Here is a 14,509-nt window from a genome sequence, read left to right as displayed (position 1 = left end):
GAACTTGCTGAGGGTGCAATTAATCCCATCATCCAGATCATTAATGAAGATGTTGAACAAAACTGGCCCCAGGACCGACCGCTGGGGCACTCCGCTTCATACCGCAATTACACGGAATGAAGACCACTTTACTTCTGAATGAGAACACCCATAGGCTTTAGTGCACTTTAACTTATGCACATTGACTTCACACCTTTATTTGATTCACTTCACTTTCCTGAGTGTCCCCATGTTGACATGTCCTGAGTGAAGCACACAGTGCTAGTACCATAAAGGAAGAGTGGGCCCTTCTGTCACTGCTATTGTGAGGAAAAAGAAAACAGTTCAGTACTTAGTATATTGCTCTTTGAAAAATAAAGTACAGTTAACGGTCCAAAACACAACGGATCATACTAGGGTTACTGCAGTGTTTGGAGCCATAGTTAAAGTAGTGTTGTAGTTGTAGTATTTTAACCTGAGTGTAGAAAGGTTTATATTACATTTAAGAAACAATAGTGTGGGCCAAATTTATCCCTGGTGTAACTTGATTAACTTCCATTGAGCTGCACTAGTGATGAATCTGTCTTTCGGTTATCCAATTTCTGCTTGTTAGAATTATGGGCCTGAGCCTGAAAGTTGCTGAGTACCTGAATCTCCCGCTGAAATCAATGGAAAACACCCTGGCATAGAGAGAAATGAAGAGCCTGAAGCCAAGTGATAAGCTTTAATTGTTGGTTGGTGCTTGGAAGATGCTGTGCTAGAGAAAGTTGTAAGAATACTGCATAGAGGGCTCCTGTAACAGACGTGTATGACTTTCAGTTCAGATAACTGGTTATTTTACAGATGGGCTCTGCTACACTTTCAAGTGGTTTCCTACTAAAGGCCATGTTCTAATACCCTTCCCACCTTACTCCATGAGTGGTTCAGATTAAATCGTTGTGGTCACCAGGACTACTCATGGAGTGAGATACTATGCAACGTGAGTAGGAGTATCAGAATCTGGGTCTTTTTTTTTCAGTTGGAGACTATTCCTTGTCATTCATGATTTCACAAGCCTAGTTAATGTTACTAGCAAATTCAGAACAGATATGACAACTTCCACTTAATCTCTTTGTGCCTCAAGTTCCTCATCAGTAAAATGGGGGAAATACTTAAGGGTGTTGCAAGGCTTAATTCATTATTGGGGGAGAGCCAGCCCATTGCAGAGGTCCTGCACAAGACCCTAAGTAACGTAAGCAACACTTATGCCCTTACTGCGGTTCTAAAGTGGGGTCTAATTAAGTGGCACATAGGCTCTTGTGGGTCCTCTGCATGGGTGAATATCACCCTAATGCTTTAAAGCACTTTGAGATGCTTAGATTGAAGGTGCTATAATAATTTTTTTAAAAAAGAACCTAGCCTTGATCCTTTGATTTTGACAGTGATAACCTCATTTCCCATCTGAGGCAAAAGCTGTAGAATGTAAAATACAGAACAGTATTTATGATGTGTTATACAGAAAGTCATACTCCAGAAGGAGTTCTCTTATAGACACTGAATGGTTTATTCATAAAAAGGAGTAGTTCTAGTTTTAATGCATCTTGATTCTATACTTGATGTCATTTCCACACTTACTTAAATAAGTCATCCAAGCAGCATTGGAAAATGATTTTACTTAGCAATTCTGTCAACTGATTGAGTATGTCAGTAGGTAGGCATGGAGATCCAAGAAATCAAGCTTAACAAAAAAGAATTTAAGTGACCTTCAAAAAAGAACTAGATAAGTTTATGGAGGATAGGTCCATCCGTGGCTATTAGCCAGGATGGGCAGGGATAATGTCCCTAGTCTCTGTTTGCCAGAAGCTGGGAATGGGCAACAGAGGATTGATTACCTGTTCTGTTCATTCTCTCTGGGTCACCTGGCAATGGCCACTGTCGGAAGACAGGATACTGGGCTAGATGGACCTTTGGTCTGACTCAGTATGGCCGTTCTTATGATCAATCAGTTATGCCGACATAAAAGATTTTTGCTGTAATCTCACAATGCTTTATTTACCATTTTTTTAAATGCTGCAATATTGTACCTAACAATAGCAACCACACACAGTTTTCACAATAAAAATAAGTTGGTTTCAAATGGTACTTTAATATGAGACTGGAATTGGCATTCTGTTGATGTTTATACATATCAATTATCTGAACCTCTGATATGAGCCACAATCATAAATTTTGACTACAATTTTTCCATTATCCAGAATAATTATCCTATATCTAGAAGACTGGCTTATTATTCATGCTATTTCTGACGTACTAACACTACTGCTTTATGCTCTTGAAAAGGACATTTAGTAATTTTTGTCCAAAACAGCTAATCCAAAGATTCAGCTAATCTCAATCAAGAATGAATGAATAGTGTCCTGGCAACATCTGGAAGCAGGTATTCACAGTAGTTATGACTCAGGTCCCTTTTTAGTAATGAAAGGAAACATGATATGGATAATCACAAATGCACGATAATTAGCTGGTTTGGACATTATGCATACATGACTTGCTTGGTATCAGGCTTCCCATTTACACCTTGTGGTTTGATTTCATTTTTTTTCTTTAGTTGGGAGAATGCATAAGAAATCCTCAGTGAAAGGTATTGGGCGATTAGATGAAACAGGCCCCTATTCTGGTAGCAGGGCATAAGGATTCACCTAGGGTAAAAATTTAATATAGGAGCGAGCAACTATTTAAAAAAGGAAATTGCAACAGGTTAAATATAATCTCTAAAATAGGAAGACGCTTAAAGGGCTCAAAATAATAATAAACTCACATATGAAATAGTCAGGGATTGAAAAAGAGCATTACAACCAAAAACTAACTTTCCAGCATCAAACTGTTAAGATGTCAGCGTTCTATTTAATTCTTTATTTTATATAACATTTAAATATATTTTTTCTTTGTAATTAGATATGCGATTAAAATCTATTTAATGATACAGTTGAGTTTTCTTGTAGCACTTTGATGGGAGCAAAATTTTCCCTGCATAAAGTTAGTGGGACATTTTGAGAGATACAAGCACGAGAAGGTTAATCTGTGTGTGCATGCTTATAAATCTGTCGTTTAAGGCTCAAAACGATAGATGGAAAATTTTCAATAAATTAATAACATAAAAGCAGTTAAATTAAATTTTCTGCACAATACCCAATAGCCTTGTGCTCCTGGAATTTCTCCAACCTCTGCAATCTTTTCTATTTAATCTGTGATGTTACATGATTGATTCTACATTAAAAGAATTTAAAAAAAAATCTGAAAGAGAGGTAACTTTTTTTTCTGTGCTGACATAATTGTTAGCTTCAGTTAGTCTCAGTTCATGTAGTTCCAAAATAATAAAGAGAAACTGGGAGATGCTCTGAATACCAAGTGTTTGTACTCATTGTGTTTGTTGGATGAAGAATTATGGAAATGCATTGCACTTTACCCTAGGGTTTTTTAATGTCAAAATTAAAAGCTTATTATAAAAATAGCTCTAAATCTGATTATAAAAAAGAGTCAAATTGTGTCAGAAATGAGTTCATATCAAGCCAACTGGGCAAATAGGATTGCCATCCCAGTTTTCTGGGATTATCCAAATTTTGTTGTGGTCATCCCACATCCTGCTGTATCTTGCAGGATATTAATGGATCCTAAAATAACTTTTGAGGCCTGCAATATGATCATGATGTGATGCAACATGATAGATGATTCAATGCAACATCCTCATATTACATCGTGCCGTGCTAGCGTGAGCCTTATGAGAGGCAACCCTAGGCAAAGCATGGTTTTTACCATTTATTGGGTGCATTTTATCTGAACATTTAAACAGCAAAAATGCAGCATGCTCATGAACATAAATATCCTCACTTATCACATTTGAAACTATGTGCTTGCTACTCTCATCCTGAATTGGGAAAAAGCAAAAGTGGGCACAATTAGTATTTTTTCCCTTTTCAGGGTACCTTCTATATTTTACTGTACATTGTCAAGACAACTTATGTTTTTATCTATTCTTTTACATCCATTTGTTGTGGTTGTAATCCATTAAGAATGACAGGTATCCTCAGGCAAAATGAACTCAGCAGAGCAGTAGTTAGCAGTCTCTGTGTAGCTATGCAGAGTCAAGACTGGGTAATCTTCCATTACTGGGGTGTGTGAGAGGACTGAGCAAGGCTCACTTATGATTGCATAACATTCCTGTGGTAGCTACGGGAATTGTTTACATGGAAAGTAATATTAGAACAATATTTGTGTACATAAATCAGTCTTCTTATTCAATTTAGCAACTGGAAATGAAACGAAACAGCACCATGTGACGAGCCAGCTCTCCATGGCTTGCCAGCAAGGGCTGTAAACTACAGTTGGAGAACCAATGGTTTGCAACAAGCATCAGAAATGAAGCTCTAAGTAGATTAGGACAGCCACCATTACAGGAAGACATGCTGATACAGCCTATATGGGAAGAGGGGGTTAAAAGAGATGGAAAAGAGAAAAGTCCAGCTTCTAATGGAGTACCCTCAGATTTACTAATGTACCCAGCTGCACCTTAGTAATATTGCATCATGAACTAGTGACATGTACCTAACTCCACAGCTCTGAAATAAAGACAAGTTTCATCACCAGCACATGAAAATGCTGGGAAATTTTCACATGTTGTGAGATAGCTTGATTTTTGTAAGGTTTTTGAGACAGTACCACATAACATTATCATAAACAAACTAGAGAAATATGGTCTAGACTCTACATGAAAATACTATAAGGTGAATGCATAACTGGGTGAAAAAACATACTCAAAGAATAGTTATCAATGGTTCACTGTCAAACTGGGAGGACATATCTAGTGGGGTCCCACAGAGGTCTGTTCTGGGTCTGATGGTATTCAACATTTTCATTAATGACTTGGATAATGGAGTAGAGGGTATGATTATAAAATTTGCAGATGACAAAAAGTCAGGAGGGGATTAGAACTCAAAACAATCTTGACAAATTGGAGAATTGGTCAGAAATCAACAAGATGACATTCAGTAAAGACAAGGATAAAGTATTGCACTTAGGAAGGAAAAATCAAATACATAAATACAAAATGGGGAATAAATGGCTAGGCAGTGGTTCTACCTACAAGGATCTGGGTATTATAGTGGATCACAAATTGAATATGAGCCAACCATGTGATGCTGTTGCAAAAAAGGCAAGGTCATTCTGAGGTGTATTAACCGGAGTGTCGTACATAGGAAATGGGAGGTAATTGTCCCGCTGTACTCGGCACCGGTGAGACCTCAGTTGGAGTTGTGTGTCCTGGACGAGATACCATACTTTAAGAAAGATGTGGACAAATTGGGGAGAGTCCAGCGAAGTGCATCAACAATAAGATGTTTAGAAAACCTGAGCTATGAGGAAAGTTGAAAAAATTGGGCATGTTTTAGTCTTGAGAAAACAAGAGTGAGGAGGGGCCTGATAAGTCTCCAACTATGTAAACAGTTGTTGCAAAGAGGGCTGTCATAAAGTTGTTCTCAGTGTCCACTAAAGCTAGTATAAGAAGTAATGGGCTTAATGCGCAGCAAGGGAGATTTCAGGTTAGATATTAGGAAAACTTCCTACTATATGGGTAGTTAATTCCTCAAATAGGCTTCTAAGAGAGGTTGTAGAATCCACATCACTGGAGGTTTTTAAGAACAGGTTTAACAACCACCTGTCAGGGACAGTCTGGGTGTACTCTGTCCTGCTGCAGTACAAGCGGATGGATTAGATGTCCTCTCAAGATCCCTTCCAGCCCTGCATTTCTATGATTCTATAAACAGCACATTGGAGCCATTATGCATATCTGGTGGCAAGAGAAAAATCACTGTAATTTTTGGTATTTCATGAGAGTCCTCATCTTCAAGTGAAAATGGAACCCATGACTACCTACTTCTGAGATATGGTATATACCAATCAGAATGTAATGCAATATATGTAAATGATTGTGCAAGTTCATTTAAATGTGTGTATTTACATTGTGTGCCTAGCTTTTCTTTTGACTCAGGTGTTAACTGTATAGTGCACTGTAGAATATATAGTTCATGTAACCATTTCCCCACCCAGCTAATCACCTATGATATGAGGTGGTGTTTATACGATCACCTCTCCCATGCCTCTGTAAAATTATTAAAATAGATTTAAGTGGTACATTTCTAGAAGGTATGACACACAGAAACTTTCAAATGTTGTTTGAAATTCTTTCCGCTAAACTAACGCATGCTGCCAAGCAAGAGTACATCAAATTACATATATAAACTTTTTACTTAATCAAGTTAAGTGATATTTTTAAGAGGTCTATCATCTATTAAGCCAATGTGAACAAAGTCCATTGAATGCATCAGCTGATAGTCATTTTGTATACTGGATCTGTGGTTTAAACATCCTCTTTCTCTTTTTAACTTAATACCCTGGAAACTAACATTCTGATATTTGCTTCTGCTTCTAGATGTTGCTATGGGAGATAAATATTTCTTTGGACATTTCAGTCACTTAAGTGTTTGCTAGAAGTACATATTTGGTACATGATGATCACAAAGAACAGACTCATATGATGCATTAGTGACTTGCTGTACTATTTTCAACTATACATTTGTGTGGCTTGAATTCTGTAATTGTTTTATCTACCTCCAACTAGCTGTTTTGATGCCAACTTTACTCAAGTGTTTGTACTGAAAGTAAGCTTTGTTTAAAATACATATCAAGTACTAATTGCTCACTGGTTTACCACCAGGGTCCAGGCCTGTTGTCCCTACACGAGACAGATTCCCAGTCCCTTATTTTACTGTTTAGAAGAAAGTCATTTGCCAGGCATAAATTTAGCTAAACACAATGATGCTGATAATTCTGTTTAAAGATAGGTGATGGTTAGTTATCTCATACTAAGGTTGAGTTTGTATTTGTATATCTTCTTGTTTCTAAATATAATTCCACTTAACTTTGAAATAGACATGTAAGCAGTGCTTACATCTGAAACGTTCCAAGGACAGGTTCTTGTACTATTTATTCCAGTACAGATTTGTTCACTAGAATAGGGCTGGGAAGCAGACCAAAAGGACAGAGGCCCTGAACTCTCAATATAATCCACACAGGAAGATCCATGCAGTGGGCCGCTGTCTACTTGCAAAAGCTTGATGGCAGGATTGGGGACACACTAACCGGCACACAAACTCCTGGAAACCAATCATAGCCATCCTTAATTTAAAACCCTGTGACCCATACTCTGGGATGCTCCTCTGAAATGTTTTCCTTGGTCACATGTTTTGGCAGAATTTTATTATATTGGTTTTGGAATTCTTCTCTCATTTTTACTGTCCTAGCTATGATACAGTGCTGACTTCTTGTTAACACACCCTGCTAAACAAATCATTTTAATATCTGTGCCTCTGTTTATTAATGTGTAAAATAGTTATACTTTCCAATTTACAAGAGTCTTGTGAGGCTTGGTTGATTGTAAATCACTGTGGTATTGAAGGAAAAATAGTATCCAAGTTGTCAGAGTCCCCGGGCGATGCTATGGAACTGCTGCCCACAAAGCCAGTCAGGACTTTGGGGAGCCTCCTCTCCCTTGGAGCAGACTGTCTTCAGGGCAAGAAGCTCATGCAGCTTCACCTTCCTGGGTCTGACCTTGGAGATTCAGCATCCTTTGCCCCTCCGTGCGCTTCCCACAGTGAGTCAGCCCAGGCGGGTCCTGGGGAAGCCAGAGGGTCCTGCACGCACCCCCACTTTGCAGTCAGATGTGACTCTTAGTCAGCCAGTAAAACAAAGGTTTATTAGATGACAGGAGCACAGTCTAAAACAGAGCTTGTAGGTACAGAGAACGGGACCCCTCACCTGAGTCCATTCTGGGGCCCAGCCAATCAGACGCCCCCATCTGCCCTCACTTCCCATCCCCAGCCAGCTCCCAACTGAAACCCCCTCCAGCCCCTCCTTCTCTGCTGAGTTCCTTTCCCAGGCCAGGAGGTCACTTGACCTCTTTGTTCTTCAACACCTTTAGCATCCCCTTGCAGCGGGGAAGGGCCCAGGCCATTAGTTGCCAGGAGACAGAGTGTTGGCCAGAAACTGAGGCACCCACACAGTATTCAGAGAAAACATTAAGGACAGTCCCACTTCATCACACAAGTTTAAAGAATTACCGGTAATTATTTTTTGCTTAGCCATAAAGGAATCTGACTTCAGCAAAGGAGATGCAATAAATGAATACATCTAGAGTAATTTACAGAAGTAATTGCTTGGTTCAGGCTTTCCTGCATCACATTACAATGAAAAATTATCAGCTTATTTCTCCTATTATTTAATCACTTACTACTGATTACTTTGACTTGAGACTGGAACAAAGGACAATACTTCTGAACTCAAGCACCTTTGATATTGCCTTTTTAACGAAATCCTGGTTTCCATAATTCCACTTTACTGTCAGAAAAGCATTCTGTGTACTGTAGTATTACACACAATTAATAAATAGAGATAACAGAAATTAATAATGTATTTCTTGTCATTGTGTGAATGTAAAACCACTTTTTAATGGCTAGTGCTTTTTAAAACCACTTACAGTTTTTGGTAACAAGAGCTAGAGGAAGGTCAGAAGTTAATGCTGGTTCTTAATCTCTAACGTAGAGCCTCAAGATGTTTGGGGGCTTTCCTGTTGCACTTTGTATTTGAGTTTTTACCTTATGCAGCCAGGGGTGAGGTCTCGAAGAAATCCCAGTCAAGCCAGCATTTCAAAAAGAGATACTAATGTCTGCAAAAAAAAATTGGCAAAAAGAAGAAAATACATGGTGAAGTTAAAGAAGCTAAATCAGTTCTGTCTTTTGCAAAGTCAGTGATTCGTATGAAGTCTATGAACCATCACTTGTGCTAAAAGGAGTGGCGCTTTTACTCACCCAGTGGTGCTTTTACTGATGGGGCGGCACTCCCAGTCTTCGGCGGCACCTCGGCGGTGGGACCTTCTCGCTCCACGGGTCTTCGGCGTCATTTCGATGGCAGGTCCTTCAGTGCTGCCGAAGACACCCGGAGCAAGTGAAGGGTGTGCCACTGAAGACCTGGAGCGCCACCAGGTGAGTAAAAATTAAAAAGGCGCCAAGAAATTGAAAAGGCGCCACTTGTGCTCACTGGGAGAAAGTCCGCTGCCCCGCTCCCTCCTGCTGTGCTACTGAGTGCCGTGACCTCAGAAACCAGGTCATGACATTCTTCTCTGTTCAGGTTGCAACAAACAAGGTTGAGTTGTGCCTACACAGCATCTATTTTCACAACACAAGTATATGCATCTGTGCATCTACCACAGTGCCTAACTGTGTTTGTATCAGTGTATTCTGGGGAAACAGAGACAGCTGTCCTGCACTGCCTCAGATGTAGCCAAAGTACATGCACACTCCCCTTAGCCCGAGCCAGCTGGCCCAGGCCAGCCGTGAGTTTTTAATTGCGATGTAGACATACCCTCTCTTTCTTTGATTAAGACCTCAGTTGAAATCCAGGCCTCTATCTCACAGGCCTAATAATCAACTTCAGGCATGCGTCAGAGCTTCTTCAGACTTCCGTAGCCAGGCTTTACGTGTAAAATTCATATGGAACTTTTTTTTTCTGCTCCTTGTTTTACCTGAGAGATATCAGGGATATCAAATTTGCTTTCCCATTCTTAACTGAATGACTTTTTAGGACATTAAATAATTGAACTACACATTTTCTTAGCTCTCAAAGGAAGGAATGAGGATTGAGTCTTTCATAAAGAAAGCTGGTTTTCCTCCAATGGTTGTCAAGAATTTGAGTTAAATAGGTTTTCTATTAAAACCAAAACCAACACCAACACCAGACTGATTCAAAACCCTGCTCCTCTCAATTGCTCAGGTTTCAGGCCTTGTCTAAATAAAAAAAATGTTCTGATTTAACTAAGGCCTTATCTACATGAGACAGTTTTAATAGCTATACTAGCTATATTTACACTGGCATAGTTACGCCATGTTGACACTTATTCTGGTAAAAGAGATGACTTTTTTCAGTTAACTTAAACTTCTTTTCCAAGTGGCAAAACCTAACCTGGAAAAAACTCATTCTAACACTAGAATAAGTTTGTCATCACAAAGGGAGGGGAGAGGAGAGTGGTTATATTGGTTTAAATTCATACCTTAGGTTTTACTGAGAAACCTTTCCTTTGTAGGCAAAGCCTAAATACCTTGGAAACAGATGTAGTTAAATTTCAAAAGAGAGGTGGCCACCTTTATATATCATAGTGAAGTCAAAAGAACCCAACTTCTTTTGTCCCATTTGCATGTCACGTTTCAGTGCAGTACTATAGCTCCAACAGTTTACAGTACAGTAATAAAAGTATGTATAGAAAATCTAGGACCATTTACTGTGCATACTTTCTCCTTTGCATCACTTCCAGAAGGCATAGGCATACTAGCCTATGTTAGATAAAGCCATCACTGCCCCGTTATTCCAAGCCATCAGCATCCTGTGGGTCTCCTCCTTTCCCTCTTCAGCTAAGCTCCTTGATACAGGAACCGTGGGCTCAATCCCTCACACTGACCATGTAGGTGAGTTGTGTTACAGGCCTAGGCCCTGATCCATAGTTGGATCTGCACAGACAGACCTTTTGCATCTGTGTGGACACCTGTTGATATCAGTGGTGTTCAGTGAAGCTCTAATTGCATAATTGTGGCTCTGTTCTTTTAAAAAGTAAAATCCCAGACCCACTGAAGTCGATGAAAGTTTTGCCATTGAGTACAGTGGGACCAGGATTTCATCCCAGAATAGGGTAACCAGATGTCTCGTTTTTATAGGGACAGTCCCATTTGGGGGGACTTTTTCTTATATAGGTGCCTATTTCCCCCCACTCCCTGTCTCGTTTTTTCACAGTTGCTGTCTGGTCGCCCTACCCCAGGACTATAGCATGGCTTAGTCGAATTCTCTAAAATGTCAAAATAGAACTTTGCTAGTGTGGGTTTTGGTTTTGGTTTTAGAGATCAAAGCTGTGAAACCAGTTGGTAACATGTTTCAAAAGTGGTTTGATCTCATCTACACAGTCAAGACTACAACATGATCTGTGACATAGTGGACTTTTTTTGTAGCTGTGCACAAAATTATTTCTTTGGTGTATTTGAGAAAGACAAAAAGTAGTAAAGCTTTGCAGTCTAAGGCTTGGAAGTATATTTTTCTTTAAGTAGAAATTGGCTTTGTACGTTCCAGTTTGTAGTGGTTATTCCAAAAGCTGTGGATTTGAATTGCATATTGCCTATGCTTGCACATATAAATGTTAGTTGCTCCTGATGGGAGTAAACTATAAAGCCTCAGATGATTACGTAACTGATCATTTGAAGCGCTGTCTTATCAAGATGATTTACCAGTCAAAATGCCTAGGAAGTTAGAAATTGTCGTCTTATCCCCTCTTCCACCATGAATGTGAGGAAATCTCATACAATTCCAAATGCATTTTCAAGTGTGAGAGACCTGGATTTTTTCCAGTGCACTCTAACTAGTCAAGAAGCTGCAACAGAGCACAATGCCAACTGGAGATAAGCTGTCAAATTCCATACCAAACATTTTAATACCACAGACTGATCAAATTTAACTTTGCTCCATAAGGGGGTATGTATTTGATATGTGGCTACAGGGTGCCGAAGTGTATTCTGTGAAACGTCATTAATAGGCATTGCAAAGTATAGCAATAAATTGTGAGAGGTTGTCTTCAATGTCCAGTCCTAGCATTCAAACCTATTTATACAATTTTCAGATTCCTGAGCTGTCATATGGATATTTGTTGAAGATACTAGACATGAATAGTTAAATAAAAATATTACATTAACGCTGAAATAGGTTTGGTTGAAAAATGTTGTGCTTAATTATTTGTTGGGGTGGGGTATTTATTTGTATTTGTCTTGTGACTCCTGAACCAATATGAATTTCGTTCTGACTACAATGGCACTGCACTGTTTGAATCAAAATCAGTAAAAAGCTTTATTTTAAAAAAACAAAAGTTGTAGAGGATTATCAGAGGAGCGCCATGCTAATATGCAGCCTGATTCTGGGTTGTGTATTCTTGGTCTGTTGGATTAAATCAGCAAATAAGGATGCAAAATGAGTTTAAGTAGCAATTTAAATAAATAAATGAATCAGTTTTAGAAGGTGCAAATCTAAAACAATTTATGCAGAAGGAACTGTCCAGTGGAGAGAGCTGTAACAGAGAAGTTACCATTAAGTGAGCTGGGGGCAGGGGGCGGGGGTGTGAAGAGGCAACAACATGAAGACACATGATAAATGTAGAGTTAAGTAACACTTTAAAATTTTAGTCTGATTTTTCAAAAATTCAGTGGTACAATTGCAGTTATCATAAATGTGTGTGCAAATTGTACAATTGAGCCCACATCCCTGATTTGTACATGCAATTGTGGTTATTCCAGGTGCAATTTCAGTGCACCATTGCCTGACGTACTAAAAATCAGGTTCTGTCATTTCACTTATTTCTCTTTTATGATTAAGTTTTGTGTGTTCTCTTTGATCTGTGCTGCTAATAAACAAGCTAACTTCTTTGTGTATATATTTTCTTTTGCTTGCACTTCTCTCTACCTTTTTTCTCCTTGAAAAACCAGTAAAGATTCTTGTATTAGAAAAAGAAAGCAAGCAGTGAAGTTGCTTCATGTGCATATGAAAAACAATTTGTTCTTTGTTTTAAATTCATGTAATGCGTTTCTGAAATTTAGATAATCAACTTCAGACATTTTTCAAGTTGATATTATCTGTTAAGTGCATAGAATTAAGTCTGAAAAATATTAAATGTTGAAACAAAGGTATTTTGAAGTAATGGTAGAGGTTTTAGTCTAACTGATTTTTAAAAAAAAATCAGAGTTGAGGCTGCCCTTCCAGATAAAGAAGTCATGGATATTCAGTGAGTCAGGTTGCCTGGAAGGCTGAATATTCTAATCTTTCTTCTCAAAAAAGTGCACTCCCTTCATGGGATAAGAAGTTATTACTGTATTTGAATGTAGGGTTTGCTTTCCTTTTTAAAATTGAGCATTTCAAGACACCGGAGGTTTGTAATATAAAAATGCAGCCCCCATGATTTCTATTTTCACTGTTGTTTTATTTCTGACCTTAATGTCTGATGTGCAGTCCCTGTCACACTGCAGAGTAGCTGTGTCTGCACTAGCGTTTTTGTAATTATTTCCCAGTGTTTCTCTACCATTGGTGCAGCTTCACCTGGACTTGCATTTGCAATGCAGCCAGATACACTTGCTATATCTAAATGTTTCTTCCAAATTATCCAAGGAACTTTATCTAACTGATATATTGATGAGTAGGACTGATGGGAGAGAAATCTCATGAAGTCTTTTTCCTGTTGGTTTTTATTAACTAATTCCACGTGGTTAGAAACATTTTATTTTTTCTTGTGGTGTTTATTTTCTCTGTCCCTGACAAGATCCCTTCCATTTCGTTTATCCTGATTTATACCCCACTTGAGAATAACTATATTTGTGAATGGAGTGACCTGGCCTTTCAGAGCGAGTCTGTGCTGCTGCTTAATTGTCTGTAGGCATAACTGTTCTGTGATATCAAGTATTGTGGGGATCTCCCTCAATGAAATTCAGTGTCCCCTCCAGCAATCGTGCTGACTATTCAGTTTTTCTTACTTAACTAAATATCATTTTTCTCCTTTTATTTTCTAGGAATCTGAATTTCTGTGTTTGGAATTTGACGAGGCCAAGGTGAATCAAATGCTGAAGAAACTGTCAGAGATTGAAGAGAGCATAACGGCGCTGACACAGACCACCTGACTGTTAAGATAAATAAAGAGATTGTGACACAGAACATAGATGGCCTTAGTACTTGTTAATAATTTCTGTTTTTATATAGGAAATTGTTACCAATAGTCTAGTGATATTTGATCATAAAATAAAATATTGGGGGCTCGGTTGTGCCACTTTGACACTTGTGAGCACTTACTCAAACAAGAAATCCCATTGGATTCAATGGGGCTACTAGCCTAATTGCATAATAGCTGATTAAGACTGTGCCTAATGAAGCCCTGCATGTTAGACTAGTGTGGCTTTCCTTTTCATGCCTCTTCATGATTTGTCGAGTCATCTTCTGACTACTCTGACTCTTGAGATAAATATTGGGCTGCAGTCAGTATCCAAGGGAAACTGAACAGCCCTGTGGCAGGGGAAAAAGACAGACAATCTAACGGCTGTTCAGATTTTTCCTTATAAAGTAAAGACCTATGACAATTCTTTCCCTTTCTCTTTGAAATGTAAGGGAGCAAACTGGGATCTTAGTCAAAGTCTGTGATAGAGATCTGTTGTGGTTGTGCACTAGGTATAAAAACTAACACAACGTCAACCAACTAAGAATAGGTGAGACAAGAGGTTTAACTGCCACAGGTAGAGAAAAACATGAAGGAGAAACTGAATCAGAAAATCTCTGCTAATGAAGTATAGTAGACAGTCAAACACAGAGACCTGAAGTTCTGATAGACTCTGATTAGTACACCTGCTCCCGTCACACCCTGAATCTTATAAAAGAA

The 14,509-nt window shown here is 38.8% G+C and overlaps 1 protein-coding gene across 1 annotated transcript in view; it reads left to right on the top strand.

Annotated features, from left to right (window-relative positions):
* Positions 1-13,912, top strand: part of COMMD1 (copper metabolism domain containing 1) — a 118,504-nt gene extending 104,592 nt beyond the window's left edge. Inside the window, exon 3 of the mRNA XM_030557945.1 lies at positions 13,653-13,912. Coding sequence (XP_030413805.1) covers positions 13,653-13,760 — 108 coding nt within the window. The 3' untranslated portion in view covers positions 13,761-13,912. The remainder of the gene's footprint in view (positions 1-13,652) is intronic.
* Positions 13,913-14,509: the final 597 nt, after the last annotated feature.

Source organism: Gopherus evgoodei, chromosome 3 (assembly GCF_007399415.2).
Source record: "Gopherus evgoodei ecotype Sinaloan lineage chromosome 3, rGopEvg1_v1.p, whole genome shotgun sequence".
NCBI classification, from domain to species: domain Eukaryota; kingdom Metazoa; phylum Chordata; order Testudines; family Testudinidae; genus Gopherus; species Gopherus evgoodei.
Note: the sequence above shows the minus strand (reverse complement) of the source record. Positions and strands in the feature narration are given on the sequence as shown.